Source organism: Heloderma suspectum, chromosome 7 (assembly GCF_057233095.1).
Source record: "Heloderma suspectum isolate Gila_16-S chromosome 7, 16-S_ref, whole genome shotgun sequence".
Lineage (NCBI taxonomy): Eukaryota > Metazoa > Chordata > Lepidosauria > Squamata > Helodermatidae > Heloderma > Heloderma suspectum.
This window is the reverse complement of record NC_139464.1, coordinates 31,709,811-31,734,432: the sequence shown is the minus strand read 5'-3', so window position 1 is coordinate 31,734,432 and position 24,622 is coordinate 31,709,811. Positions and strand designations below refer to the sequence as shown.

The following is a 24,622-nucleotide window of genomic DNA, read 5'->3' as shown; positions in this document are numbered from 1 at the left end:
TATACAAAAAGCCAAATGGGAGTTAACAAAAAAAATCTTAAGGTTCTGTAATAGAATATAGAACTATGTTGTTACTTTTTCCATGCCTAGCTTTAAAAACAACTTAAAAAAGAACAGAATGATTGCTGTTTATTTCATGTAAATACAACATTGCCATTACTAGGTCTACCACACTAAATTATTATTTTTAAGTCAAATACACTTCGATACTGTTGGAAACCCCCCCTCCATCTTATTAGTCAGTACAAAGCGTGCCACAAAGACAAATAGCAGTACAATGTAGAGCAGCCTTGTGACACTTGCAATATACTCTACAGTCTTTCTTGCAGCCACATCATATAAGTTCCCTACAAGCTCGTGTAGCCTCTGGTAGGTTTGTCCAGCATATTTCCCATCCACCCCCATCCTTCTTCTTCCACCCCCAATTACTCGGCGAGGGAAGTTGTGGTGCTGCGATCATCATTTGGGCCCAGCATTGACCAGCCTGGTAGACAGCCCTTTTGATATGCTGAATGAGCGCATCCTGTGTAGGAGGTAGACCATCGACTGCTCTACCTTTCTGCATGAACAGCTGCTTCCTTCCATCATTATCATGCTTTTTGCTGCTGGCACGGTCATAAAAACGTGCATTAAAAACGTGGTTGTTCAGGCAGGCATTTGGGGTGGGTTAGGGTATTTTAGAAAAAGTTTTTATTGTAGAATTTTATTGTTTTAAACTGTTTTATTGTATGCTGTACATCACCCAGAGTGGCTGGGTGACCAGCCAGATGGGCGATTAATAAATTTAATAAATAATAAATAATAAATAAAGCAAAGCTACAAATCTCTCCAGGGGCTTCAGCCATTATTCTACTGCCTGCTGTTTTGGCCTATCAGCCAAGGTATAGAACGCTGAGGTAACATCTCCGTATGCATTCCAGGTGTCCTGTGCAGTCCTTTTGCACCTACCTCCAAAAAAGGACACAGCCTCACCCAGTAATTGCATGGAACACTGGCAAAGTGATACACTGATCAGGACCCAGAGCTTTTGCTAACTCATGAGCAGCAAGGAACTGGAAGTTCTTCCCAACTCCAAATGCCACCTGTAGTTCATTAATGTTCAGGCACTGTGCCAATGTTATGGCCAGAACTACAATGCCGGTGTCAACATTGTACATTAGGGTTTTATGATACCCTTGCTGCACAGCATCACTTAAGTGGAGTAGGATGAAAGTGTATGCCTCTTCATGTGAGCATAGAGCCAGTCCCAAGACATCTTGATGATTTACATAAAGCACATTGGTCTTGTTTGTAGTAATCACCTGTTTGTTAGTGTCAGTACCTGCTAGCATCATTGCCCAGAAGGAGAACTCAGTCTTGTTGTCATCAACGTGGAGTAACTCTTGCCAGGTTTTTGGGACTGGACTTGACAGCTCGACACATTTCCAAACACCTTTTCCCCTTCTGCTGCATGTGTCACTCTTCAAGCGCTCAGGCCTATACACATCCTAGATGATGTCTAATCTTGCTACTTACTGAAGCTGTGATTTGATATAGGGAAGGAAAACATCAGTGGCATAATCCCAGAATGTTTTTGCAAGCCCTAGTCACAGCATGTTGACGATGGCAGCACCATCAAGAGTGGTCTATATGGCACTATAGGATTGGAGAAATTTTCTTTCACAGGTGTGAGCTTGTCCAAACAGTGCAACAAATCAGACATGTTCCTGTTCTCAGACTCCCCATCTTTGACAGTGCTGGGGGATAGGCTTGATTCTCGTGGCAAAAGAAGTCATCTAGATCACCACTGCATATCTGGGATACAATGTAAAGTCTAGAGAAGAACAAGCAGTCATTCTTTAGGAATATCAGTTGCAGCTATTTATGTGACTTTTCTCTGACTGGGGGATAGCTGAAGATATGGAGGTTGTTCCATTTGATAGGATTCGTGATAGGTTTGTCTTGGTTGACAAGCTTCTCACTGACATATGTTTTATATTGGGCAACTCCAAGTTTCTCAATCCTGAGTAGTGTGTCTGCCAGTGCTGGATCTACAATGTTTCTACTGTCAAGTACAATAAGATCACAGCTGTTTTCACTAAATGGGTTTCCCATATCTTCTATAGCTTGAGTGAGAGACTTAACAGATTTTGCAAATGCCATCTGTGAATGCTTTTTGGCCTCATGGTGATGCTTATCTGTGTCCCATCTCTTATTACTTGAATTCTCAAATTCTTCAGTTAAGCAGGCCATCTCAGGATGAGATATCATCCACTGACCCAGAGCTGCTGGGTTTTCTGTTAGGCCAACAGCCCCACCATCACCGTTTACAGATGCATTATTCTGCTCGTAGGTCTGGTCAATGGCAATAGCAGAGAAGGCACGTTTTGACTTTTTTGTGACAAATTTCCCTTTCATGAATTCTTCATAGATGTTACAATGGCGCTCTTTAAGTGAAACCGTATCACCTAAATGGACAGGGATCCATCTTGAATAGTGGGTATGGTCCAAAGCAAAGAACCAGGGAATCATCTTGGACAGGGCCTCAATATAGAGCTGGATGTCTTCCTCTCGGATCGCTCTCACATAAGTCATCAAAACAAGCTCCAAATGTGGAATGATGTACCAGAATTGGAACTGGGGACATACACTACTTCTTTCATTACACCAGTCTTTTAGCGACAAGAGGCTTCTAAGTCTTGGTTGTCCTTATTATAGGCCTGCTGTAGAAGTACACAGAGACTCTTGGCTGTGATTTGATGAGCCCTACGGGTGTGTGTCACATGGGACACCTGTATATATGAATCAGCTTTTCCTGCTGTGATAACACCAGCCTGAACAAATGCTCCAGTCCATCCACTTTCATCCAGAAGATCTCCAAGTACCCTGAGAATTGTCATCTCAATATGAAACCCGCCAAACATTACAAATTATAAGCAATTATTTCTAATGTTATAATAACATTATAAATAAGGTTATACTTATTTTTCTTAACTTCATTTTGCACGTAAGTGTGTGTGGTCCTATGCATGAGTGTGTATGGCAGATGTCTGCACATGTATTTGCACACCAAATTCAAGCAAAATCGCATTCATTTTGACCCACAGAGCATCAAACATACAATACAGCAGACTGAAAATGTTTCTTAGGAGGCCATTTTGAAAAACATCCACCACTGCTGTTAGGGGGGAAATCTGCGATGGCCCTATAGCCTAAAATCTTCCTGAAAATATGTCCTACCTGTGCCAGAAATCTCATGCTTTTATCATCAAAGCACATTTGGCCAAATATTGCACCTATCTGCTGGACTAGAACAGGCTTTTGGATGTTTAAACAGATTAAGTGTACTTCTTCACCCTTGTCAGCTTTCGTTGTCACTTGCTTAAAGGAGGTAATCTGATTTGTTAAGCATGACCTCCCCTTTACAAAGCTAGGCTAACTGCTTTTGACCAGACAGTGCCTGTACAACGGTGTTCTTCAGATACAACCCAAAATGTTAAATGTGACAATGGGTTTAATTTTTATACCTCCGCCACCCATGATGTTCTTACAGCAATGTTTGGCTATTTCTTATAGAGCAGTTTAATGTTACCCTTGTTTACATCAAAAACGATACTCTGACTTTTAAGATACCAGCTTACATTTTCAACTCCAGGGCATTATGAAACTAGAGGCATTTCGTACTCCCTTAACCAACAGGCACATTATTTTATACTCACACAAGACATGGAAAGTATTAGTCATCTGCAACTCAACACTTACCTCCAAGTATATGGATGGTGGATTGTGCTCTCCCCCAAACTTGTCCAGCAGGGCCTCTATGTGTTCTTGTGTTAACTTAATCATTTGTTTGATATTCCATACCTAAAAATAAGCATTCATATGTTTTAATAGGCGTGATCAAGTGTATTATAAAGTTTTAAACTCATAAATTATGGGTGGGCAACCTGTGGCCCAAGAGCCATATGCTGTCCATATGCTTCATTTCAAGAGTGCTCTGCCTGTGATTGCCTCAGACCTCTGGCAAGAGCGATCTGTCCCTTCCCTGGCAGCCTGCTGGGCAGGAAAGAAGAGGGAGGGAGAGAGAGAAGGGGGTGGCAGCAAGAGAGATAAAAGGGGTGACCTTTTGGTTCTGGCTCTTGCCCACTGCCAACATGTGACCCCTGACGGATTACCCACGAGGGAATGTGGCCCTTGACAAAAAAAAAGGTTGCTCACCCCTGCCATAGATGATATACTTCAGGCATATACTGACAGCTAATTCACCTTCTGAAACATTCAGCAGTCACCTCTGTGTGCATGGGTGCATTTCCACCTGTCATTTGATGTACAAAACATCACACACACACCCAATTCACAGAATCTTTGAAGCCTTGGGGTGGCTTGCACAATGAATCCAGCAAATATCTACAGGCAGTGGGGCAAGGGCCCATGCACACCCACCATAGAGCACACAATGTAAAGAGTGATGCAGGCTACCATCTGCATGCAGGTCATTGCTGCATTCACCTGTATGTAAATCAGTTCAAAGAATGCATGAATCTGTGAACATATCCCAGATATTTCCAGAAGAAAAAATGTTAAAGAGTTTCTATCATACCTACTTCTATCCCCCTGTCAATGCCAGTATGATAGCTACTCTGGTACTCAGCATAACACTATTTAAAGAAAACATACAAGAAGAACAGTAACAATTAACCAAAGAACAACACCTAAGAGTTTAAATACTTCCTCCTGTTAAAAATCTGCAGCACATTTAATGTTCAGGCTATCGCCGCGGAGACTCAGCCATCTGTCAAACTATGGAGAACAGAGCTAGTCAGCTTCACCCAGGAACTAGCATAGTTTTTTGAAAATATTATTTCCCCCATTCACCTATAACCAATTAACAAATGTTGTTGTTTTGTAAACTTCTACATTGAGTTTACATTACTAAATTCAATGAAATTATGAAGACCTAGGTTCTTTAGTAAGAGCATTAAGGAACCCCCCTAATCACTGTCCTCACAAATCAGATGATCCAAAGTGAGCTCAGCTACTTTCACCTCTCAAGCTACAATTCAAAAATATCTAGATCTTTATACTGCACACTGCCATACATTCATTACTGAACTTCATGGTGAAAATGTTGGCAAGACGTAAGGGAGGCTCAATAAAATAGTGCTAAAACTACAGCAGGATTGGGGAACCAGTGCCCCCCCAGGTGTTGTTGAATTCCTATCAGCCCCAGCCAGCATGGCCAATGGTCAGGGATGATGGGAGCTGTAGTCTGACAACATCTGGAGGGGCACATATTCCCCACCCCTGAGCCATAGAAATAAGTGTCTTTTAAAATACTCACATCAAAGAGGTAAAATTAAAATCTATACAGAAAACAATAACCTGCGCTAACAGGCATTTTGTTAAAGACCAAACACTACAGCAAATTTTACAAAGTGGGGCCTGTTTAATTCCAGTGGATCTCTCCATACAGCTTGAAAATCAAACATCTACCTTTTATCTCAGGAACTAGTGTTGCTCAATTCTGTTACAGGATTTGAGATATATCAGCCTACCAGAGCTTTCTTAATAGGTAGTTATTAGCAATTACTTATGTCAAATAAATGAAGGTTTCGGTTACAAGGAACTGTGTGCATTTGGGAAAAGGGGGAGCAAATATTATGGGAAAAGAAAATTATTTGAGCCATCAGTGATGTTAGACAAGACAACTTGCTCATCATGGTTCACATGTAGTTTTGATTACTTTTTTCAGATGCTGATGTCTACGCAATTAAGGAAGCAAGGAATCACTAAACAGAGCTGCATAAATATGGTACAAATGATTTGGTCAGAAATCCAACATTTTTAGGTGAATTGCACTTATTTCAAACTGGTGCAACTGATTCCAATATCAGTCTTATATTATTTTCTAAGCATATTTCTGTGAATTTAGCTTGAGTTCTATCTTAACCTTCACTCTAATTCATTTACATTAGAAAGCATTTAAAGAAAAGCCAGAATTGATTTCCCCTATGATAGTTAAAGCATTCACTAGCCACTTAGGGTGCAATCCTATGTGTGTTTAGACAGAAAAAAGTCCTACAACTCTCAGCAGTCCCCAGCCAGCTGGCTGGGGAATGCTGGGAGTTGTAGGGCTTTTTTCTGTCTAAACACACATAGGATTGCACCCTTCGTGACTTCATGTTATTTACTCCAGAGATGAATTCTCAAACCTGGATGTTTAGTTCAACTAGAAGCAGGAGAATAAAACCTTGGATCTGAGGTAGATGCAAATGTATTGCCTCCATCTTAATCATCATCTTGAGCTAAGGGTCCTTTTCAATATATAAAGAATAAAGAAAGAAAAGTTTTGTGGTACCTTAAAGTCTAAAGATATTTTGTGGCACAAGACTGGCTTTGTTCAACAAACTAATACAGCTACCTCTCAAGAACTGGAAATACAGGTTGAATGTTCCTAAAAGGTGATGGGACTATTTCTCCACTTTAAAGAACCAGACTCTTGGATCCAGTAGTTCAGGATTTAAAGCCATCTCCATGATTAATCTGAATCTGCTGTGAAATAACTAGTTGCAGAGGTAATTGGACAATGAGCAATTTACACTGCACTCTTCACTAAGATCAGTACCATGTGTTATTTTCAAGAAACAAGATCGCTCAACTGCTGTGTATCAATTTTTCCTCAGTAAAAACTCTCCAATGCCTACAGCACTTTGTATTTTTTTAAAGTGCTCTCTTTGAATTTTTGATAGACCACACCAGTCATTGGTATTTTACATCTCATCAGATCTGTGAACTATGGTCAGAATCACATCTGGCTTTTTTCACAGGGGAACAGCACATGCACACACACAAATACACCCTTCTACCACATACCTAAATGTCAGATGTGAGAAGAGGCCTCCATACAATGTGCCAGACTCACATGTTACTTTAGGTCACCAGTAGGCAATCCAATGCCCTCCAGATGTTTTGAACAACTCCCGTAATCTCTGATCATTGGTCATGCTGGCTTGGGCTGATGGAAGTTGTAGTCCAAAACATCTGGAGGGCATCAAGTTACACAGCACATGGAGGGGGCATCCACTCCTCCTCCATGTAAAGCTGAATATTGGCCAAGTAAATGTATGAAAAGGTCCTAAGTCTGCTGCAAACTGAGAAATGTCAGCACCACCTCGATAAGTTCTCAGTCTAAAATTACTTGGGCAATGAGATGTGTCAATGAACATATCTGGATCTTATGCTAGCTGCTCCATATTATTGTTTAAAATGTATAGTTTCCACTAGCCAAAAGGTGAGGATACATTTCAATATTTTGTTTCAGGTCCCACTAAACTAATCCCTCTTCCCTTCCCCACAAACAGGTCTTATAATGGTTCTGGGAGATGCTCAAATTCACAACCTCCAAAGTGAGGGAACAGCCACAAAGAATGAGCCTCTACGCATCCTTGCTCTTTGAACCTGGCATAAGGAGGGGTCTTTGCACGGACCTCAGAAATCATGACAGGGCATCACTTATAGCTTTGTGGGTCAAACCCAGCAACCTAAAATATGCTTGGAACACAACAGGGAGCCAATAGAGATGTTTGACCACCAGCACAATGTTTTCCCAGCAAGTCAACCTGCATTAGGATACAGACCATCACTGTTCGTCACCAGCTCAAGCTTTCAAAGAGTGTTCAAGGAAAAATGGCAAGCTGGGCATACAAGTACTCATGCACGTGGTGGAGTTGCCTGCAGGAGCTGTGTCCTTTTGGTCAAAATTAAACTGGTACTCTTTCAACTATTTGTGTATACACATTTACAGTTCACCCTTGAAAGTCATAGCTGGCTTTGTCTTTATTAAAATATTTATATCCCACCTTTCCATCTTGTTTCAGAGATGACTAAGGCAGTTAATATCAAAACTTTACAAAAGTCAGGGGAATAAAAATCAGGACCAGAAAGCCCTCAAGCCTTTCAGAACAAAGAAGTCCCCACTTGTTATCAAAACAGTATTAGGAAAGTCGCCAGATGGATCCCCCAGGACAGAAAGTTTCATAACCTGGGTACTACCACAGAGAAAGCCCTTTCCCAGTGTTCCTGCCAGCCATATCTCTCACAGTGGTGAGATACAGAACAAGGTCTCCCCAGGCCAGAACACCCAAACAGGCATGTTCATATGGGAAGAGACAGTCCTTTAACTGTCCTGGTTCTAAGCCATTCAGAACCTTAAATGTGGTAATTGGATAAGGACTAACAAACTGAAGCTCAATCCCAACAAGACAGAGATGCTGTTTGACTGGTGGTTCATCTTGTGAGGGAAGTTGTATTCAACCTATTCTGGATGAGACTGTGTACCCCCTAAGAGACCAAGCTCACAGTGTGGGGCTGCTCACTGATCTAGTGTTGTCACTGGAGGTTCAAGTGGTCTTGGTGGCATGGAGTGCCTTTTATCAGCTGAGGCTGGTGGTCCAGCTGTGACCCTGCCTGGATAGAGATAACCTGGCCACAGTTATCCATGCTGGGGTAACCTTCAGATTAGACTACCACGATGCACCATATGTGTGGCTGCTTTTGAAGACTGCTCGGAAACTGAGGTTAGTTCAAAATACAGCCACTAAGTTGCTAGCTGGGGCCAGTCATTAGGAATGCATCTCATCAGTGCATAAAGCAGAGATTTCCAAACTGTGTGCCGCGACACATTAGTGTGTTGGCGGCAGCATGTAGGTGTGTCGCTCAAAATGCAGAAAACTGTACGGAAGGGCACCGCGGAGCTCCCTTACTCATGTTTGCTTCCCTTGGCCCCTCCCCAGGAACTCCCTAAAGCAGCTAATGTTAAAGCAGCTAAGGCTTTAGGATCATGTGGTGTCTTGACGTAGGACACACGTGATTGGCGGTGTTGGAGCAGTACAGCGAGGTAGAGGCACGGGGCGAAGAGAGGGGACGGGAGGCACCACCCTGGGAGCAGAGCTTGGCCGAAGCCAGCACGGAGAAGTGGCAGCGGCCAGCCCTGAGATGCACCCTTCGCGGACTTCTGCACCGTGCTGCTGCGTGGCCAGGCCAGAGTAGCGCGCGGGTGGAAATGCCACCTGGGACTGCACCAAGCGGGCCGTCCGCCATCTTAGCCAGTCGGAACAGAGCTCAGTGGAGGCCAGAAGCCTCAGAATCAGCGTGCTCCCAATCACCCGGGCGAGCACAGCTGCAGGCTGTCACCCAGTCAACCCACCTGCTGCTGGCTGAAGGGAGGCCACCCCCCCAAACCCAATGTGCAAACAGCAAGCCACCCACCACGTGGCACTTATGATTTGATTTCTGCCATTTATTTTTATTTTTACTCTGCTGTAACTGTGGATTAACCACCCACCGGCAGTGTACCACCGGAGAGTGCTGGAACTGGACTCTGGACATAGGCATTGCAAATATTTACAGCAATATAGCCTTGTAGTGAGACATATATATTTACACCATTTTTGTTAGACTTTTGCTTCTCTACTTCATGTGTTTTTGCAGCTGAGCTCCTACCTGGGCCTATGTGTTCTAATATGTATTGTAAATACTTTAGTTAATTTTGTTTATTTTTCACATTTTCTTGCACATATTTACATACTGTTACTCATAAATGACAACAATGTATGTTATTACCTTACAAATCATCTATTTTTAAAAATATAAATGAAAGGTTTTCATGAGATATGTTCTATCCCCATACAGTTCGTTATTACAATTTATGTATGTGTCCGTATCTCTTATAACGGGTTAGTTTAACCTCTGGTTTGCTAGTAAAACTGAATTACCGTGTCACGAAATGATGCATGTCTAAAAAGTGTCACCAACATGAAAAGTTTGGAAAGCTCTGGCTTAAAGAGCTCCCCTGGTTTCTGGTCAATTTCAAGCACATTCTGGTCCATTTTCCAAGCACAATTCAGTGACCCATAATGGTTCCCACCATTAAGGCCTTGCACAGCTTGGAAATCTGTGACACAAATCTCAGAGGGAATGTCTTCTCCCACACCAATCTGCCCATGCTTCAGAAGCCCTCCTCAGGGTGCCTTCAACATCTGAGGTGAGGTGGGTGGTGATTGGAGAGGATTCTCTCTCAGTTGTGGCACCTCGCTTGTGGAATATGCTCCCCTGAGAGGCTTGCCTGGTGCCAACACTGTTATCTTGTAGGGACCAAGTGAAGACCTGATTACTTTCCCAAGCTTTTAAATCACTGCTTTGTCTCTGCTGGATTGTTTTTCATGCTGCCTGTAATTTCCTGGTTTTAATTCTATGATGTCCCTGTTGTTATTTTATTCTGCTGTAGTACTGAGCCCTGAGAAGTTCTTTTTAACTGAGGGACCGTATATAGAAACCTTTTAAATAAAGAAAGAACCAGCACTTTGAACTGAGCCCAGAAATGGACCTGAAGCCAGTGGTATTGGCACAGTCAGTCACTGAGTCACAAGCTTCAGAAAACCAGCTCCAGTCAGAATTTTCTGCCTGCTGTGTTTTGTACCAGCTGAAGTTTTTGAACAATTTTCAAAAACAGTCCCTTGTAGAAGATGAGTGTGACCATGCCAGGGCCACCCTTTCTAGGAAGGGGCACAGTTGGCACAACAGCATAAGCTGCACAAAGGCACTCCTGGCCATTGCTGCCACCTAGTCGTGCAGGAGCACCTAACTTTTCAAAGGGAGCAAAACCTCTTTGAAAAGCAGGCTAAACTCCTTTCCCTGGATCAGCAGTTCTTCTGCTCAAGAGCTCTTCTGTCTTATCTGGATTAAGTCTCAATTCAGTTATAATCCTTCTAGTTTGACAACTACCTAAATGTTACTAACAATACTTTTTGTACAACAAATTATTGCTCATTCAAGCAAAGTAAGAGCTATAAATGATGAATACAAGTATTTCAAGTACAATAATTGGACCGGGGGGGGGGGGGGGAGTCCCAGAGAAAGCTACCATAAAAATGTAAATATTTCTTATAGTATTTCCTTACAGGATTATAATAGTATTCACTTTCAAGAGATCTGTTAGACAATCTGAAAGGGACCAAAAGCGTTTGTACTTATTTTTTGTTCTATATCTTGTTGAGAATTAAAATGCCTGGCCAGTAAGTGAAACATCTCATTTATTTTCTATTGCTGTGAGCTAGGTTATTTTTAATTGACAAAACTGTTTTCAATCCTGGACAAAATTCAATTGTTTAGAGTCTGCAAACAGAGAGAGAGAGAGAGAGAGAGACTGACTTGAATTGTGTATTAAGTACTGTCCATTTATTTTAATGGAAAATATCCATTATGGTTGCATAAACTGTACATAACAGTACAACTGCAGTAGAAAAGTTGCTATAATACGGGGAAAAAACCAGGGACCTCTTTTCCCCATAATCTACCTGGCTTGCCTGCCAGGTTGATTATGAAACAGTCACCTTGCATTTCTTCCCTGAAGAATCCTACATTATCTCTTTCAAGCTAAGTTGGCAAACTATGTCATGTACAATTAACAACACTACTAGAGTGCTCAGACATTCTTCAGGTTGTGTCAACTGCAGGGAATTCTTTCTAGTAGAGAGTTTACCAAGCACTCTTGGCCCCTTTACAGCTGCCTCTCTACACCCACAACTTCATTTCAGGTATGCTTTTTTTAGGAATCAAAAGTGACTGCAACACCAATAGGAGGCCTATGGAATTTATAACCCACCAAGCCAAATGCAGCCCCACTAGTCATGTTCAACAGCCTACTGGGGGATTGCTAAACCTCCTGATTTTGCTGCCAACTTGGGGCTACAGAATGAGGGGGTTGTCTACCACCAGGCAGGTCACATTACATGGCTGGTGCAGTCAGCCTGGAGGGTCATTCGTTACGCAGGTTTGTTGTAGGACACACAAAAAGTATTCTTGACCTTTATAGGCCTCAACCAAGACACCAGATTAAAATTATACATTTCATGTTGTCCAGTGCTAGTCACCCTATTGATTAAGCAAGCCAAATACCAGACACATAACATAACCCTTAATTTGCAGTGAGAGAACAAAATTGACTGGAATCATATGCATGATGAAAATCAAGGCGCTGCATCCCTCTCCACTGTCCAAACAATCCTCCCACAGCTTCACAACGAAAGCTTAGCTGAACTTTCTTGAAAGCAAAAAAAGGAGAGAGAACTCAATGATCCTTAACTCAGAACTTCAAAAGAACAAAAAATGTTAGCTGCAGCTAGACTACAACAGATATATACAAAGCTATTTTCTTGATGCCTGCTAACAGCAAAATGCACAAGACTGAGGCAGATAGCAACAAAAGTCAAAAGCGCTAGTCGTACACTGCAGTTGAAAGGATGGAGGCACAAAGTTAATTTCTGGACACAAAGACCCAGTTCGCACATTACAACAACCCAGGGTTTTTTAAAAAGCAGTTAAACAACCCAGGGACACTCTGTCCCTAGCTTGTTTAGCATGACATGTGAACCAGGAACCCTAGCTTTGTCTGGGGAGAGACAAGCCAGAGTTGGAAAATAACACAACAGAAGCCAAGGAAATTTCAATGGATATTGAATTGCCATCCCCACCAAAGATACTCATAGTTCACTGTCCAAACCCCAAAAGGTATCCTGTTCACTATGGTTCTCCTTGCTTGTCTTGGGTTCAAACACCAAAAGAAAATTATGAACAATGTGGAGAGAACAGAGAGAGAAAAATTATCTCAAAACACTAGAATTCAGTCTCATCCAATAAAACTGATTTGTGGTAGATCCAGGACAAACGGAAGTATATATTCATGAAATGCATAATTTAAAGGATTCACACAGGTTGAGGCAGTGAACTTCAGCTTACACAGCTTTTAAAAAAAGGATTAGACAAATTCATAGAAGATGCCATGCGGACAGACATCATTATGTCCATTAACAATGACAGCAAACCCTGATTTTCAGAGGCAGTATACCTGATTGCCCCAAGATCTGGCAAACAACTGGGTCCTGTTTATGAGATTCCCACAGCATCTGGGTGGCCACTGTCAGAGAGAGAACATTACTGGACTAGAAGGCCCTTTGATCTGATCTAATTCTACATAGAGTGCCCATTACTTAAACAGCAGTGGCAGAGCATCTGTCCCTCAGCATGAATACATTGCTGTGGTCAAGTGCTTGCTTGCATACATGCATACTTTAAATCACAGATTACTGTGTCTACTCTTGAGGAGCCAGTCACCTGTTTTCAGTCTAGAATATAGGAAACTCTCTTATACCAAATGAGACCATTAATTAATCCAGCTCACTATTGTCTATACTGCCTGGCAGCAGCTCTCTAGGGTTTCAAACGGAAGTCTTTCCCAACACTACTTGGTGATGCCAGGGATTGAACCTGGGCCTTTTTGTATATAAAGCATGTGCTCTATGACTGAGCCACAGCTCTTCCCTTTGGAAGGCCTGCCTAGCTTCAGATCTCTTTCCATAGCCTAGTAAACAAATAATAATACTAGGCATTTAAATAGTATTTCAGAATTTAAAGCATTTCTCATGCATTATCTTGTTGTAATCCTTACAAATAACAGTGAAAGTTAAGTCATCATTATTACTACCATACTGCAGCAGAGTAGGGAGATTCAGGCTGAGAGATAGGGGCTAGCCTAATGCAGAAGCAAGATTCAAATGGGAGATCCTAATGCATAGCTCTGTCACTTAGTCACTCCACTACACGATCTTTTCCTATCCTATCTGAAGGCAGATTCAGATGTTGCTTAGAAATACACTGCAATCAATGATAGAAAAAGGTTCGGAAAACGCAGTACTAATTACAGTCTATTGATATGGTGGTCAACTGGAGAAATGTTGATGGCTGCTATCATAAATCAACTTACCAGGGAATGTCTCATTGAACATAGCAAGTCCTGTACCTGTCATGAGAAGATGCACTTTCTAAATGCAAGGTGTATGGGCAACTTCCCTAAGCAACACTCCTTAAAATAATGTAATATATGACAAAACTGCAAACTGTAGCAATACCTAACAAACTGTACTATGTCTAAGGAAATATTATGTTGTCCTATAGCATCATATTGGGTATTTCTGTTTTGTTTTTTAATTTAAGGGAGTGAGTTTATAGCTATAATAGGTGTGGAGAAATAATAATCCATGCAAACTCGTACTTAACCCATATTTCTTCCCAACATTCTACATGTAACACAGAAGCTACGCTGGCCCTCCCTAGAGGGCTTTCAATCTGCAACACAACACAAAAATACCTGATGCCGCTCTGAACATGGAAATTCACACTAAGTAGCTATGGAAAAAGCAGGTAGTACCTAGGGATCATTCACCAAGCCATGTTTGCATGTCTCTCCTAATCATGTGTTCCTAACAAATATATCCCTCCCCCATCCCTGCCCCTGTAAGCTATTTTAGGAGTACTTACTTATGGAAGACAGTCACATGAATAAGGCCTTTAAACTCTGTTTAAGAAAGGCAACATCATAGAGCAATGCATTTTTCTGTACTGGCGTCTGAATTGGCTTCTGAAAATTATATGCTGCCTCCTCCCCCAGTAAGGAGCCAAATGCCAAGAGGCTAGCAAAGCCCACAGGGCATACCCTATTCGTGCCAAGGTACTGTTCCCAGAGCACATGTGATCATGTTTGTTTTTAATAATATTGATGCAATCTACTGGGAGCTTTTAATTCCTCTGACTTAGAAGGGTAGCAATCCAACTCTCATATTCAACTTCATAAATTGGCCCTGTCAAAACATCCAACTTCTCTCTCCCTCCCCTCTCTTTGTAATAGGCATGGATAGCTATATAAAAACGAACCGAGATGCTCCGTTTTCCCCTTGCACTGGTTGAATTCTGTTAGCCTCACGGGGCCACACAGAGTCACTATCACACTTGTGGGGAGGAGTGTGTGTGTGGGGTGGGGGGAAGCTGATGGAGTGTTGCTCCGGTTACATTAACCCTTTGCCGACAACTGCTGTTTACGAACACGCAGAGAGGAAAAACAGAGAAAGAAGGAGAAGCTGTGAGGGGGGGACAGGACCCAGGTAGCGACAGAGGCGACTCGACAGGGGAGACGAGGCCTCACTATGCCAGGGGAACTGGTGGCCGGAAGACAGTGAAGCATGCTGCTGCAGGGGGTCTCCCCATCGCCCTCTGCCCCCGACGACGACGGCCAGCTTCGCCACGGGCCGCTGTAGCTGCGCCTGCACCGGCGGCTCCACGGGGAAGGCATGAGCCAGTGGCCGCGTTCGCCTCGGCCCGAGGAACGCTTCCGCTGCACCTGACGCTCTGCCAAGCGAGCTGCTCTCGGAGGAGCCGCAGCAGGCCGGGGCGGCCTCTTACCCCTGGCCGGCGGCAACGCCGACCTCGAGCCCCCATGGCTGCCCCTCATCCGCCGCCTTTCGCTTCTCGCCCCGTCCCCTCCACAGAGCCAGCCCGGGGGCCCTGCCTGCCTGGCCATCCTCTCGCAGGGCCGCTGGTTGCCGTTCGCCGGCCTAAGCCGCTCCCGACACCGCACGGACCAGCAGCAGCCCCCTGGCCCCATCCCAAGCAGGCAAGCGGGAGGAGAGCGAGAAGGAAGGCGAAAGGGTGCCCCGCGATGCCAGGCCGGCCCTCCTCCTCCTTCCTCCCGCCGCGCCACACGGCCGGCCCTCACCTCCTCGGGAATGGCGGAGTCTCCCGCGGCGCTGCCGCTGCCCCCCGCGTAGCAGGCCCCGGGCGGAGGCGGCTCGGGCTCCATGTCCCCGTTGAAGAGCGAGGCCCCCTCGGCGCTGCCGCCGCTGCTCAGCGCCGCCATCTTGGACCGAAGCGCGGAGGAGGGGGAGGAGGGGGCCAGGCGGGGGGACGAGGGGGGGGACGGGGAGGGGGAGCCGTGTCGCCCCGGACGCCCCCAACCGCGACCCGTAGCGGGAAAAGGGGTGGGGCGAGCGGAAGAAGGAATCGGGGGGACGAGAGCCGCGAAACGCGCCGAGAAAGGCTTCCAGGCGCCAGCAGCGGCCGTACGTCACCCCCCCCGAGTGTGACGTCACCCAGAATCGCCGCGTCGCTGGCGCGCATGCCCCGGGAACGTCACCGGGAAACACCCTGACGTCACGACGCGACCCCCTTCTTTCTACGTCACCTAGGGAACCCGGAGGGCGCGGAACTGCTTCGCCACGCCCCCTTTCAGGCCTCCTCCTCCTCCCCGGCTCTGTTTTGTTTTTATTGGTAGTCTTCCTCCGTGTGTTTTGTCGCTCGTCAGCTACACGTTTGAATTGTGTGTTGAAATGCAAGCTGGCAATGATCCTCTGCTATTATTATTAATAATAATATTAACAACAATAATATAAAGTAAACGAAAAAAAAAACAGGCTATCCAACAATAAAAATAGAAGTAAAAATGGCTCTCAAACACTAAGCTCACACCTCCTCTCCCACACCCTGAAATCGGAATATTTCTCATACTAAGGGAAAGGAGAGCTTTTATATTTATATACACGCATACACCCCCTTCATGGATCACTGCTTTGTTGTGGCGAAGGGGCTTGCGTAACTCAGTGAAGCCATAAGCTATGCCGTGCAGGGCCACCCAAGACAGACAGGTCATGGCGGAGAGTTCTGACAAAATGTGGTCCACTGGAGAAGGAAATGGCAACCCACTCCAGTATCCTTGCCAAGAAAACCCCATGGAACGTATCACAAGGCTAAAAGATATGACGCCGGAAGATGAGCCCCTCAGGTCGGAAGGTGTCCAATATGCTACTGGGGAAGAGCAGAGGGTATTTCCAAGTAGCGCCAGAAAGAGTGAAGCGGCTGGGCCAAACCCGAAAGGACACTCAGCTGTGGATGTGTCTGGCGGTGAAAAGAAAATCCGATGCTGTAAAGAACAATATTGTTTAGGAACCTGGAATGTCAGATCAATGAATCAAGGTAAGCTGGAGGTGGTCAAACATGAGATGGCAAGATTGAACATCGACATCTTGGGAATCAGCGAACTAAAATGGACAGGCATGGGCGAATTTAATTCAGGTGACCATCATATCTACTATTGTGGGCAAGAATCCCTTAGAAGAAATGGAGTAGCACTCATAGTCAACAAAAGGGTGGGAAAAGCAGTACTGGGGTACAATCTTAAAAATGATAGAATGATCTCAGTACAAATCCAAGGCAAACCATTCAGCATCACAGTAATTCAAGTCTATGCCCCAACCACTGAGGCCGAAGAAGCTGAGGTTGATCGGTTCTATGAAGACCTACAACACCTTCTAGAACTAACACCCAAAAAAGATGTCCTCTTCATCATAGGGGATTGGAATGCTAAAGTAGGAAGTCAAGAAATCACCGGGATAACAGGCAGGCATGGCCTTGGTGTACAAAATGAAGCAGGACAAAAGCTAATAGAGTTTTGCCAAGAGAACATGCTGATCATAGCAAACACTCTTTTCCAACAGCACAAGAGGCGACTCTACACATGGACGTCACCAGATGGTCAATATCGAAATCAGATTGATTATGTCCTTTGCAGCCAAAGATGGAGAAGCTCCATACAGTCAGTAAAAACAAGACCTGGAGCTGACTGTGGCTCAGGATCATGAGCTGCTTCTTGCAAAATTTCGGCTTAAATTGAAGAACGTCGGGAAAACCACTAAACCGTTCAGGTATGACCTCAGTCATATCCCTTCTGAATATACAGTGGAGGTGAGGAATAGATTTCAGGGATTAGACCTGATAGACAGAGTGCCTGAGGAACTATGGACGGAGGTCCGTAACATTGTTCAGGAGGCAGCAACAAAATCCGTCCCAAAGAAAAAGAAATGCAAGAAAGCCAAGTGGCTGTCTGATGAGGCTTTACAAGTAGCTCACGAAAGAAGGGAAGCGAAAAGCAAGGGAGAAAGGGGAAGATATACCCAACTGAATGCAGAGTTCCAGAGAATAGCAAGGAGAGACAAGAAGGCCTTCTTAAATGAACAATGCAAAGAAATTGAGGAAAACAACTGAATGGGAAAGACTAGATATCTCTACAAGAAAATGGGAGATCTGAAGGGAACGTTTTGTGCAAAGACGGGCATGATAAAGGACAAAGAAGGCAGGGACCTAACAGAAGCAGATGAGATTAAGAAGAGGTGGCAAGAATACACAGAAGAACTATACAGGAAAGATCTGAATGTCCCTGATAGGCATGATAGTGCGGTCACTGAACTGGAGCCGGACATCCTAGAGAGTGAAGTCAAGTGGGCCTTAGGAAGCATTAGTAACAACAAAGCTAGCGGAGATGACAGTATTCCAGCCGAGCTATTTAAAATCCTAAAAGATGATGCTGTTAAAGTGCTGCATTCAATATGCCAACAAATCTGGAACACTCAGCAGTGGCCACAAGACTGGAAAAGGTCAGTTTACATTCCAATTCCAAAGAAGGGCAACGCCAAAGAGTGTTCAAACTACCGCACAATTGCGCTCATTTCACATGCCAGCAAGGTGATGCTCAAAATCCTACAAGCTAGGCTTCAGCAGTATGCGAACCGAGAACTACCGGAAGTACATGCTGGGTTTCGAAGAGGCAGAGGAATTAGAGATCAAATCGCCAACATTCGCTGCATCATGGAGAAAGCAAGAGAATTCCAGAAAAACGTCTATTTCTGCTTCATTGACTATGCTAAAGCCTTTGATTGTGTGGATCACAACAAACTGTGGCAAATTCTGAAAGTGATGGGAGTACCAGACCACCTTACCCGTCTCCTGAGAAACCTGTACGAGGGTCAAGAAGCAACAGTAAGAACCAGACATGGAACAACCGATTGGTTCAAAATTGGGAAAGGAGTACGACAAGGCTGCATATTGTCACCCTGCTTATTTAACTTATATGCAGAGTACATCATGAGAAATGCCGGGTTGGATGAATCACAGGTCGGAATTAAGATTGCCGGGAGAATTATCAACAACCTCCGATATGCAGACGATACCACCCTAATGGCAGAAAGCGAAGAGGATCTCAAGAGCCTCTCGTTGAGGGTGAAAGAGGAGAGTGCAAAAGGTGGTTTGAAACTCAACATTAAAAAAACGAAGATCATGTCATCACTTCCTGGCATATAGAAGGGGAAGAAATGGAAGCAGTGACAGATTTTACTTTCTTGGGCTCCAAGATCACCGCAGACGGTGACTGTAGCCATGAAATTAAAAGACGCTTGCTCCTTGGGAGGAAAGCTATGGCCAACCTAGACAGCATAGTAAGAAGCAGAGACATCACCTTGCCGACAAAGGTCCGTCTAATCAAAGCTATGGTTTTCCCAGTAGTAATGTATGGCTGTGAGAGCTGGACTATAAGGAAGGCTGAGCGCTGAAGAATTGATGCTTTCGAACTGTGGTGCTGGAGAAGACTCTTACGAGTCCCCTGGACTGCAAGGAGGTCAAATCAGTCCATCCTAAAGGAAATCAACCCTGAGTGCTCATTGGAAGGACAGATAATGAAGCTGAAGCTCCAATATTTTGGCCACCTAATGCGAAGAGAAAACTCCCTGGAAAAGACCCTGATGCTGGGAAAGACTGAAAGCAAAAGGAGAAGGGGACGGCAGAGGATGAGATGGCTAGATAGCATCACGGATGCAATGAATATGAACTTGAGCACGCTCCGGGAGAGAGCGCAGGACAGGAAGGCCTGGCGTGCTATGGTCTATGGGGTCACGAAGAGTCGGACACGACTGAACGACTGAACAACAACACACGCATACACACACAACGCATACACCCAACCTGAGGACCTCCAAATGTATCAGGCTATGGTTCCCATCATTCTCAACTGCTTGAGGTTGATTGGAGTTGTAGTCTGACAGTTCTGGAGGACACCAGTGTGGGGAATGCATATACTTTTTCATTCTTCAAATATTTTCAATGCTCGTGTGTGCATTCCATGATGAGGTGGCTTCCTGATTCTATTAGAAGTGGAGCTAAAGGGGTTTGTTTGTTTGATTTCTATGCTACCCAATAGCCGAAGCTCTCTGGGCAATTCGCTAAATTAAAACCACAGAGAGCAGCATAAAACAATATAAAATATGAAAGCTTAAAACCACAATATACCAATACAACCAGAAAAAAAACCTAGCAGCAATGCAGAGATTTAAAATACAGATTTAAAACACCAGAGCTAAAAGATTACAAAGCTAAAATGCTAAACTACTGGGAGAATAAAAAGGGTTTGTGATCTTCATCCATGTTTCTATTTATTTGTTTCCAACATTTATATCCCACCCTTAAGTTCCAAGGAGGTCAGAGCGGAGTTTTAGGATCGTAACAACAATGAAGTAGTTTAGCCCGGGAGACTGATGTGGTCACATGGATATGTATCTCACTTAATTTCTGTAGGCTTGGTTATGGCACATTTAATGATAAGTATCTGAACATGTGACTTATTAGTTTTTAAAGTATTGTGTCTGAGGTGATGTTAGAACATTCTTCTCTTCTAGAATGGAGCCGATGCAGCATGGTGGCTGGGGTGCGTTGGGTGTGGAATGCAACATTGCGAAGAAGTTGATTGGGTGGCTCCTGGCAAGCCAATAGGGGCTGATTCACAAAGACATGCTTGTTCATCATGTGAGGACCACTTCACACAATGGGAACAAAGGGAGGTGCCTTTTTACCAAGTCAGACCACTGATCTACCCAGCCCAGTATTGTCTGTGCTGATTGGCAGCAGCTCTCCGGGGATTCAGGCAGGAGACTTTGCCAGCCCTACCTGGGAGATGCCAGGGATTGAACCTGGGACTTTCTGCATGCGAGGTGTGTGCTCTATAGCTCCTCCCCAGTTGCCTACATCCACTGTGCATCCTCAAGGACACAGTCATAGGAGGTGATCCAGTCAGTGATACCTATGTGTGTATTGAAAAAGTGCTGCCGTAACTGTGGAAAGTGCTACCAGATCCCTGCAGCTGTGTCTGTGGAAGGACTGAGTCACACATACATGATGTGTAACGCCGCATGTGCACCAAGGAGAATGGCTCAGGTCACATTGTATGGAGGGGATTTTAACCAGTGATCTCTTTGTGCAGCCTTTCCTAATCTGAGTGTCCTCAGATGTGTTGGAGCACAACTCCCAGTATCCTCCAGCCAGGATGCTTGGCTGGGGTAGAGCCAGCTCCAGGTTTTGGGAGTCCCTTTGGCAAGACACCCTCAATGAGCCCTCTCCCCCAGTGAGCCTATCTTCCTGCTGTCATTGTCACCAGCTGCTTTTGCTCCTCATCCTCTTTGTCACCATTGCTTTTTTGGAAATGTTCCATTGTGGCAGGAAAATGCTTGGCTGAATATCCAGCCTCCCCCTAACCAGTCCCCTCCAGATGTGTTGGACTACTACTTGTGTTAATCCCAGCCATTGGCTGAGCTGTCTGGGGATGATGGGAGTCATAATCCAACATAGCTGGAGGGTGCCAGGTTGGTGAAGGCTGAATTCTATTCCAGGGTGTCCTGTTTATTTTGTGTGTTGCCTGTTGCAGAGTTTACTGGCTGAAAAACCAAATAAAAACAACAATAACCAGCCATGATAACACTGAAACAAACCCATCAACTATTTACAGCTGGTTTTAAGAGTAGTGAGACTGAGTAAAGTACAAAGGAAACACCCTAATGGATTTAAATCCCACTTCTCAGTCCACAGAGCAATTCATTTTAGTGGCTTCAAAAAGAAAAAAGGGGGGAAAGGTAGCTATGGAATGCTGCTATCACTTCATTGGTTTATCCCCCCCGCCCACTCCAATATAGTGCTTTTACACTATATGTTCTACTGCTTTCTCTAGTATAGTTTTGAGTGTTTCAAACAATAAGGGAATAACCTACGACTCTCAAGAGAACACTCCATAAAGAGTCTATCAGATCAATCCACACATTAAGACATTTTCCTTCACATTCAACCTAATCTGTCCTCCGCTTAGTGTTATGATTCACTAGTGAGTGGTAACATGACTTCTTGAGAGCCAGAAAAGTGGTGTTTTAAAACTAAGCACTTTCATATGTCCATTATGTGGCAAGCTTGTTTACCACAGATACACTAGTGTTTCCTGCAGTAAACATGTAAGATGGAAAGGTGGGCAGGTGGCAAACACTCGTGGGCAGGTGTACCAGACAACCTTTGTCGGCTACGATGACTTGGCATCTGCTCTGTGTTTCGGAATGGATGCCTGCTCAACATGCTTCACATGTTTCCTTCCAGGAAAATGCTGTTACGAGACAGTGCAGCCACGGCAAACTCATTCTCACGACAAACATGAGAAACACAATAATGTGAAGTGACCCTAACTTTTTAAAACTGGGTGTTAGCAGGAGGATCACATCTGCAGGTTTCAGAACCTTAGGCCAAACATTAAAATAGCAAGCCAGTGGTGCAGTGAGGTCTGGATGTTCAGGCCAAAGTCCAGAAGCCCCCGGCCCAGCGGCACCCCAAATGAGAGCAGCAAGTGATAATGGAATCAGGGCAGCAGAAGCAAAGTCCATTTTATTCCTGGAGTCATGATGGTGCTATGAATTGTTGTGAACCACCCAGAGAGCTTCGGCTATTGGGCAGTATGGAACTGTTAAATAATAAATAAATAAATAAATAAATAAATAAATAAGTTTGAAGTGTTAATGCCTGGTTTTTAAATTTTTAAATATATATAATTTATTCATTTGCTGCAAGCCTTCATGTGAGAGTTCTCCCTAAAAATAGGGTATCATTTCATTTAATTAATGCATCAATCCATCCAAAACAACTTTGCCCTCACTTTTTGAGGCAAGGGCTAGGGTGAAGTGGGGGCATGGAAGTTCTTTGGCCTATCCGAATGTAATTGCCCATTAGAATCCTGTTTATCTTGGACCAATAGAACCAGTTTGGCTTTGCCTACTAGCCTTACTGTGGAATGCCCCTGTGAAAAACATCAACATCCCATACAAAGATAATCATAAGGTACAACTATATTCTCTATGGATGACTAAGTGTGTGGAGTAGTGGACAGAGTGCTAGACCTGGATTAGTGTTCAAATGCCCACACAGCGATGAGTCCAAATTCCCACACTGCCATGAAACACATGGATCATAGCACTGGAAGCGATCTCAAAGGTCATCTCGTCCAACCCCTTGCCAATGCGGTAAATCCACTACAACAGCACTTTTTGATTTTGGGTCAAACACTATGTCTCAGCCTCACCTACCTCACATGTTTGTTGTAAAGATAACTATAGAATAACTTTGTGACCTTCTTGAGGAAAGAGTGGGATAAAAATGTAATTGATAGAAAAGAGATTAGATAGATCAGACAAACAGACAGACAGAGCCAGCCAGCCAGGGCATTTATAGGATCAGTAAATAAGGAATAATGGGTTGGAGCTAGGCTTAGTTATGCATAGAGTAGACCCATTCAAATCAATGTGGCTTAAGTTAGTCATGACTAACTTCTCCCATTGATTCTCATGGGTCTGCTCCAAGTCTGACTAAATCTAGATCCAATCCATTGTCTTAGGGCTTCTTCACACATTGTATGTTTTAGATGTACAACTAAAACTGTATGAAAGAGGTGACTGAAAAGACATGTATCATACAGCTATACTTGGAGAGCCATGATTTGCTGCAGCTTGCTGTCAATCAGTTTACATCCAGTGGAAAAATGTTGGCCTAACTTGTGCTCTATGTGTCATAAAAAAATATTTTTTGATAGAATGTAAAAAACAACCATTTAAAAACTCTGCATTACAGACTTCCTTATATGTGAAAACACTGTTATACAGATGTTAAAATCCATCCTGATTAAACAGTGCATTTAGACACGTTTACCTTTAAGCAAGGTAAATATTCCCTGAAGTCCCTTCCTCAATAGCAATAACCCCTTAGAGCTTTGGAATCAGAGCATTTAGATGCACATTTCAGGATTACAATCCTAGCTGACCGAAACAAAAACTCCAAGGACTTATGGATGACCCCTTTCCTGATCATCATGGGTCATTCACCAGTCAATATTTCTCTGTGGAACTATGAACTGTTCCATTCAGAGATAACTCTGCCAATGTTAGACATGATCACATCGCCTAGGATGAAACACAAAAGAAGCAAGAGCTCTTGGCTTTATTTTACTTATTATTTATAAAATATGTAATAGATGATATACAAAGATTAAAATACAATCCCTCTTGACAGGTTTCCAAGCAACTACAGGGATTGGATAGATTAGGATCTACTGGTTGATCTCTGGGTGATTTGCAGACAATCTGCAAGGGGTTCTGGCTCCCAACAGTTGAATAACAGCAAGTAAACCTGCATGTTAAAATCAAGGTGCAATCCTATGCATGTTTAGACAGAAAAAAGGCCTCCACCTCCCAGCATGCCCCAGCCAGCTATGTTAGCTGGGGCACGCTGGAAGTTGTAGGACTTTTTTCCCCCATTTAAACATGCATAGGATTGTGCCCTAGGCCAACAACTCTGCCAAGGCTGGCCTAGTACTAACCACTTATCTCTCAGCCCTACTGTCTTCACCTGACCAATAGTATTAACTTGTTCAGAGGTGCCGTCATTTATGTAGCCAACACACAAGACAGCAGGCTCAGGGAAACCCCAAGATTTGCCAAAGTTTGAAAATCATCATGGGGAGGCCCCCAAAACTGCCCAGTGACAACTGTAATGTGCTCAGCAGGCATGGAGTACTGGCTGGGGTGGTGGTGGTGTTAAAAATGGGAAAGTGGGTGGGAGTGGGAATGCAGTTGTGTAT

The 24,622-nt window shown here is 43.9% G+C and overlaps 1 protein-coding gene across 2 annotated transcripts in view; it reads right to left on the bottom strand.

The window, feature by feature from the left end:
* The window catches only part of BRAF (B-Raf proto-oncogene, serine/threonine kinase), a 69,498-nt gene extending 53,575 nt beyond the window's left edge, over positions 1-15,923 (bottom strand). Inside the window, exons 1-2 of one of the 2 annotated variants that reach the window (XM_084809493.1) lie at positions 15,584-15,923; positions 3,742-3,843 (exon numbers count right to left, since the gene is read on the bottom strand). In XM_084809493.1, coding sequence (XP_084665619.1) covers positions 3,742-3,843; positions 15,584-15,724 — 243 coding nt within the window. In that variant the 5' untranslated portion in view covers positions 15,725-15,923. The remainder of the gene's footprint in view (positions 1-3,741; positions 3,844-15,583) is intronic. The other variant, XM_084809494.1, reaches the window with a different exon arrangement.
* Between the last annotated feature and the right edge of the window lie 8,699 nt (positions 15,924-24,622).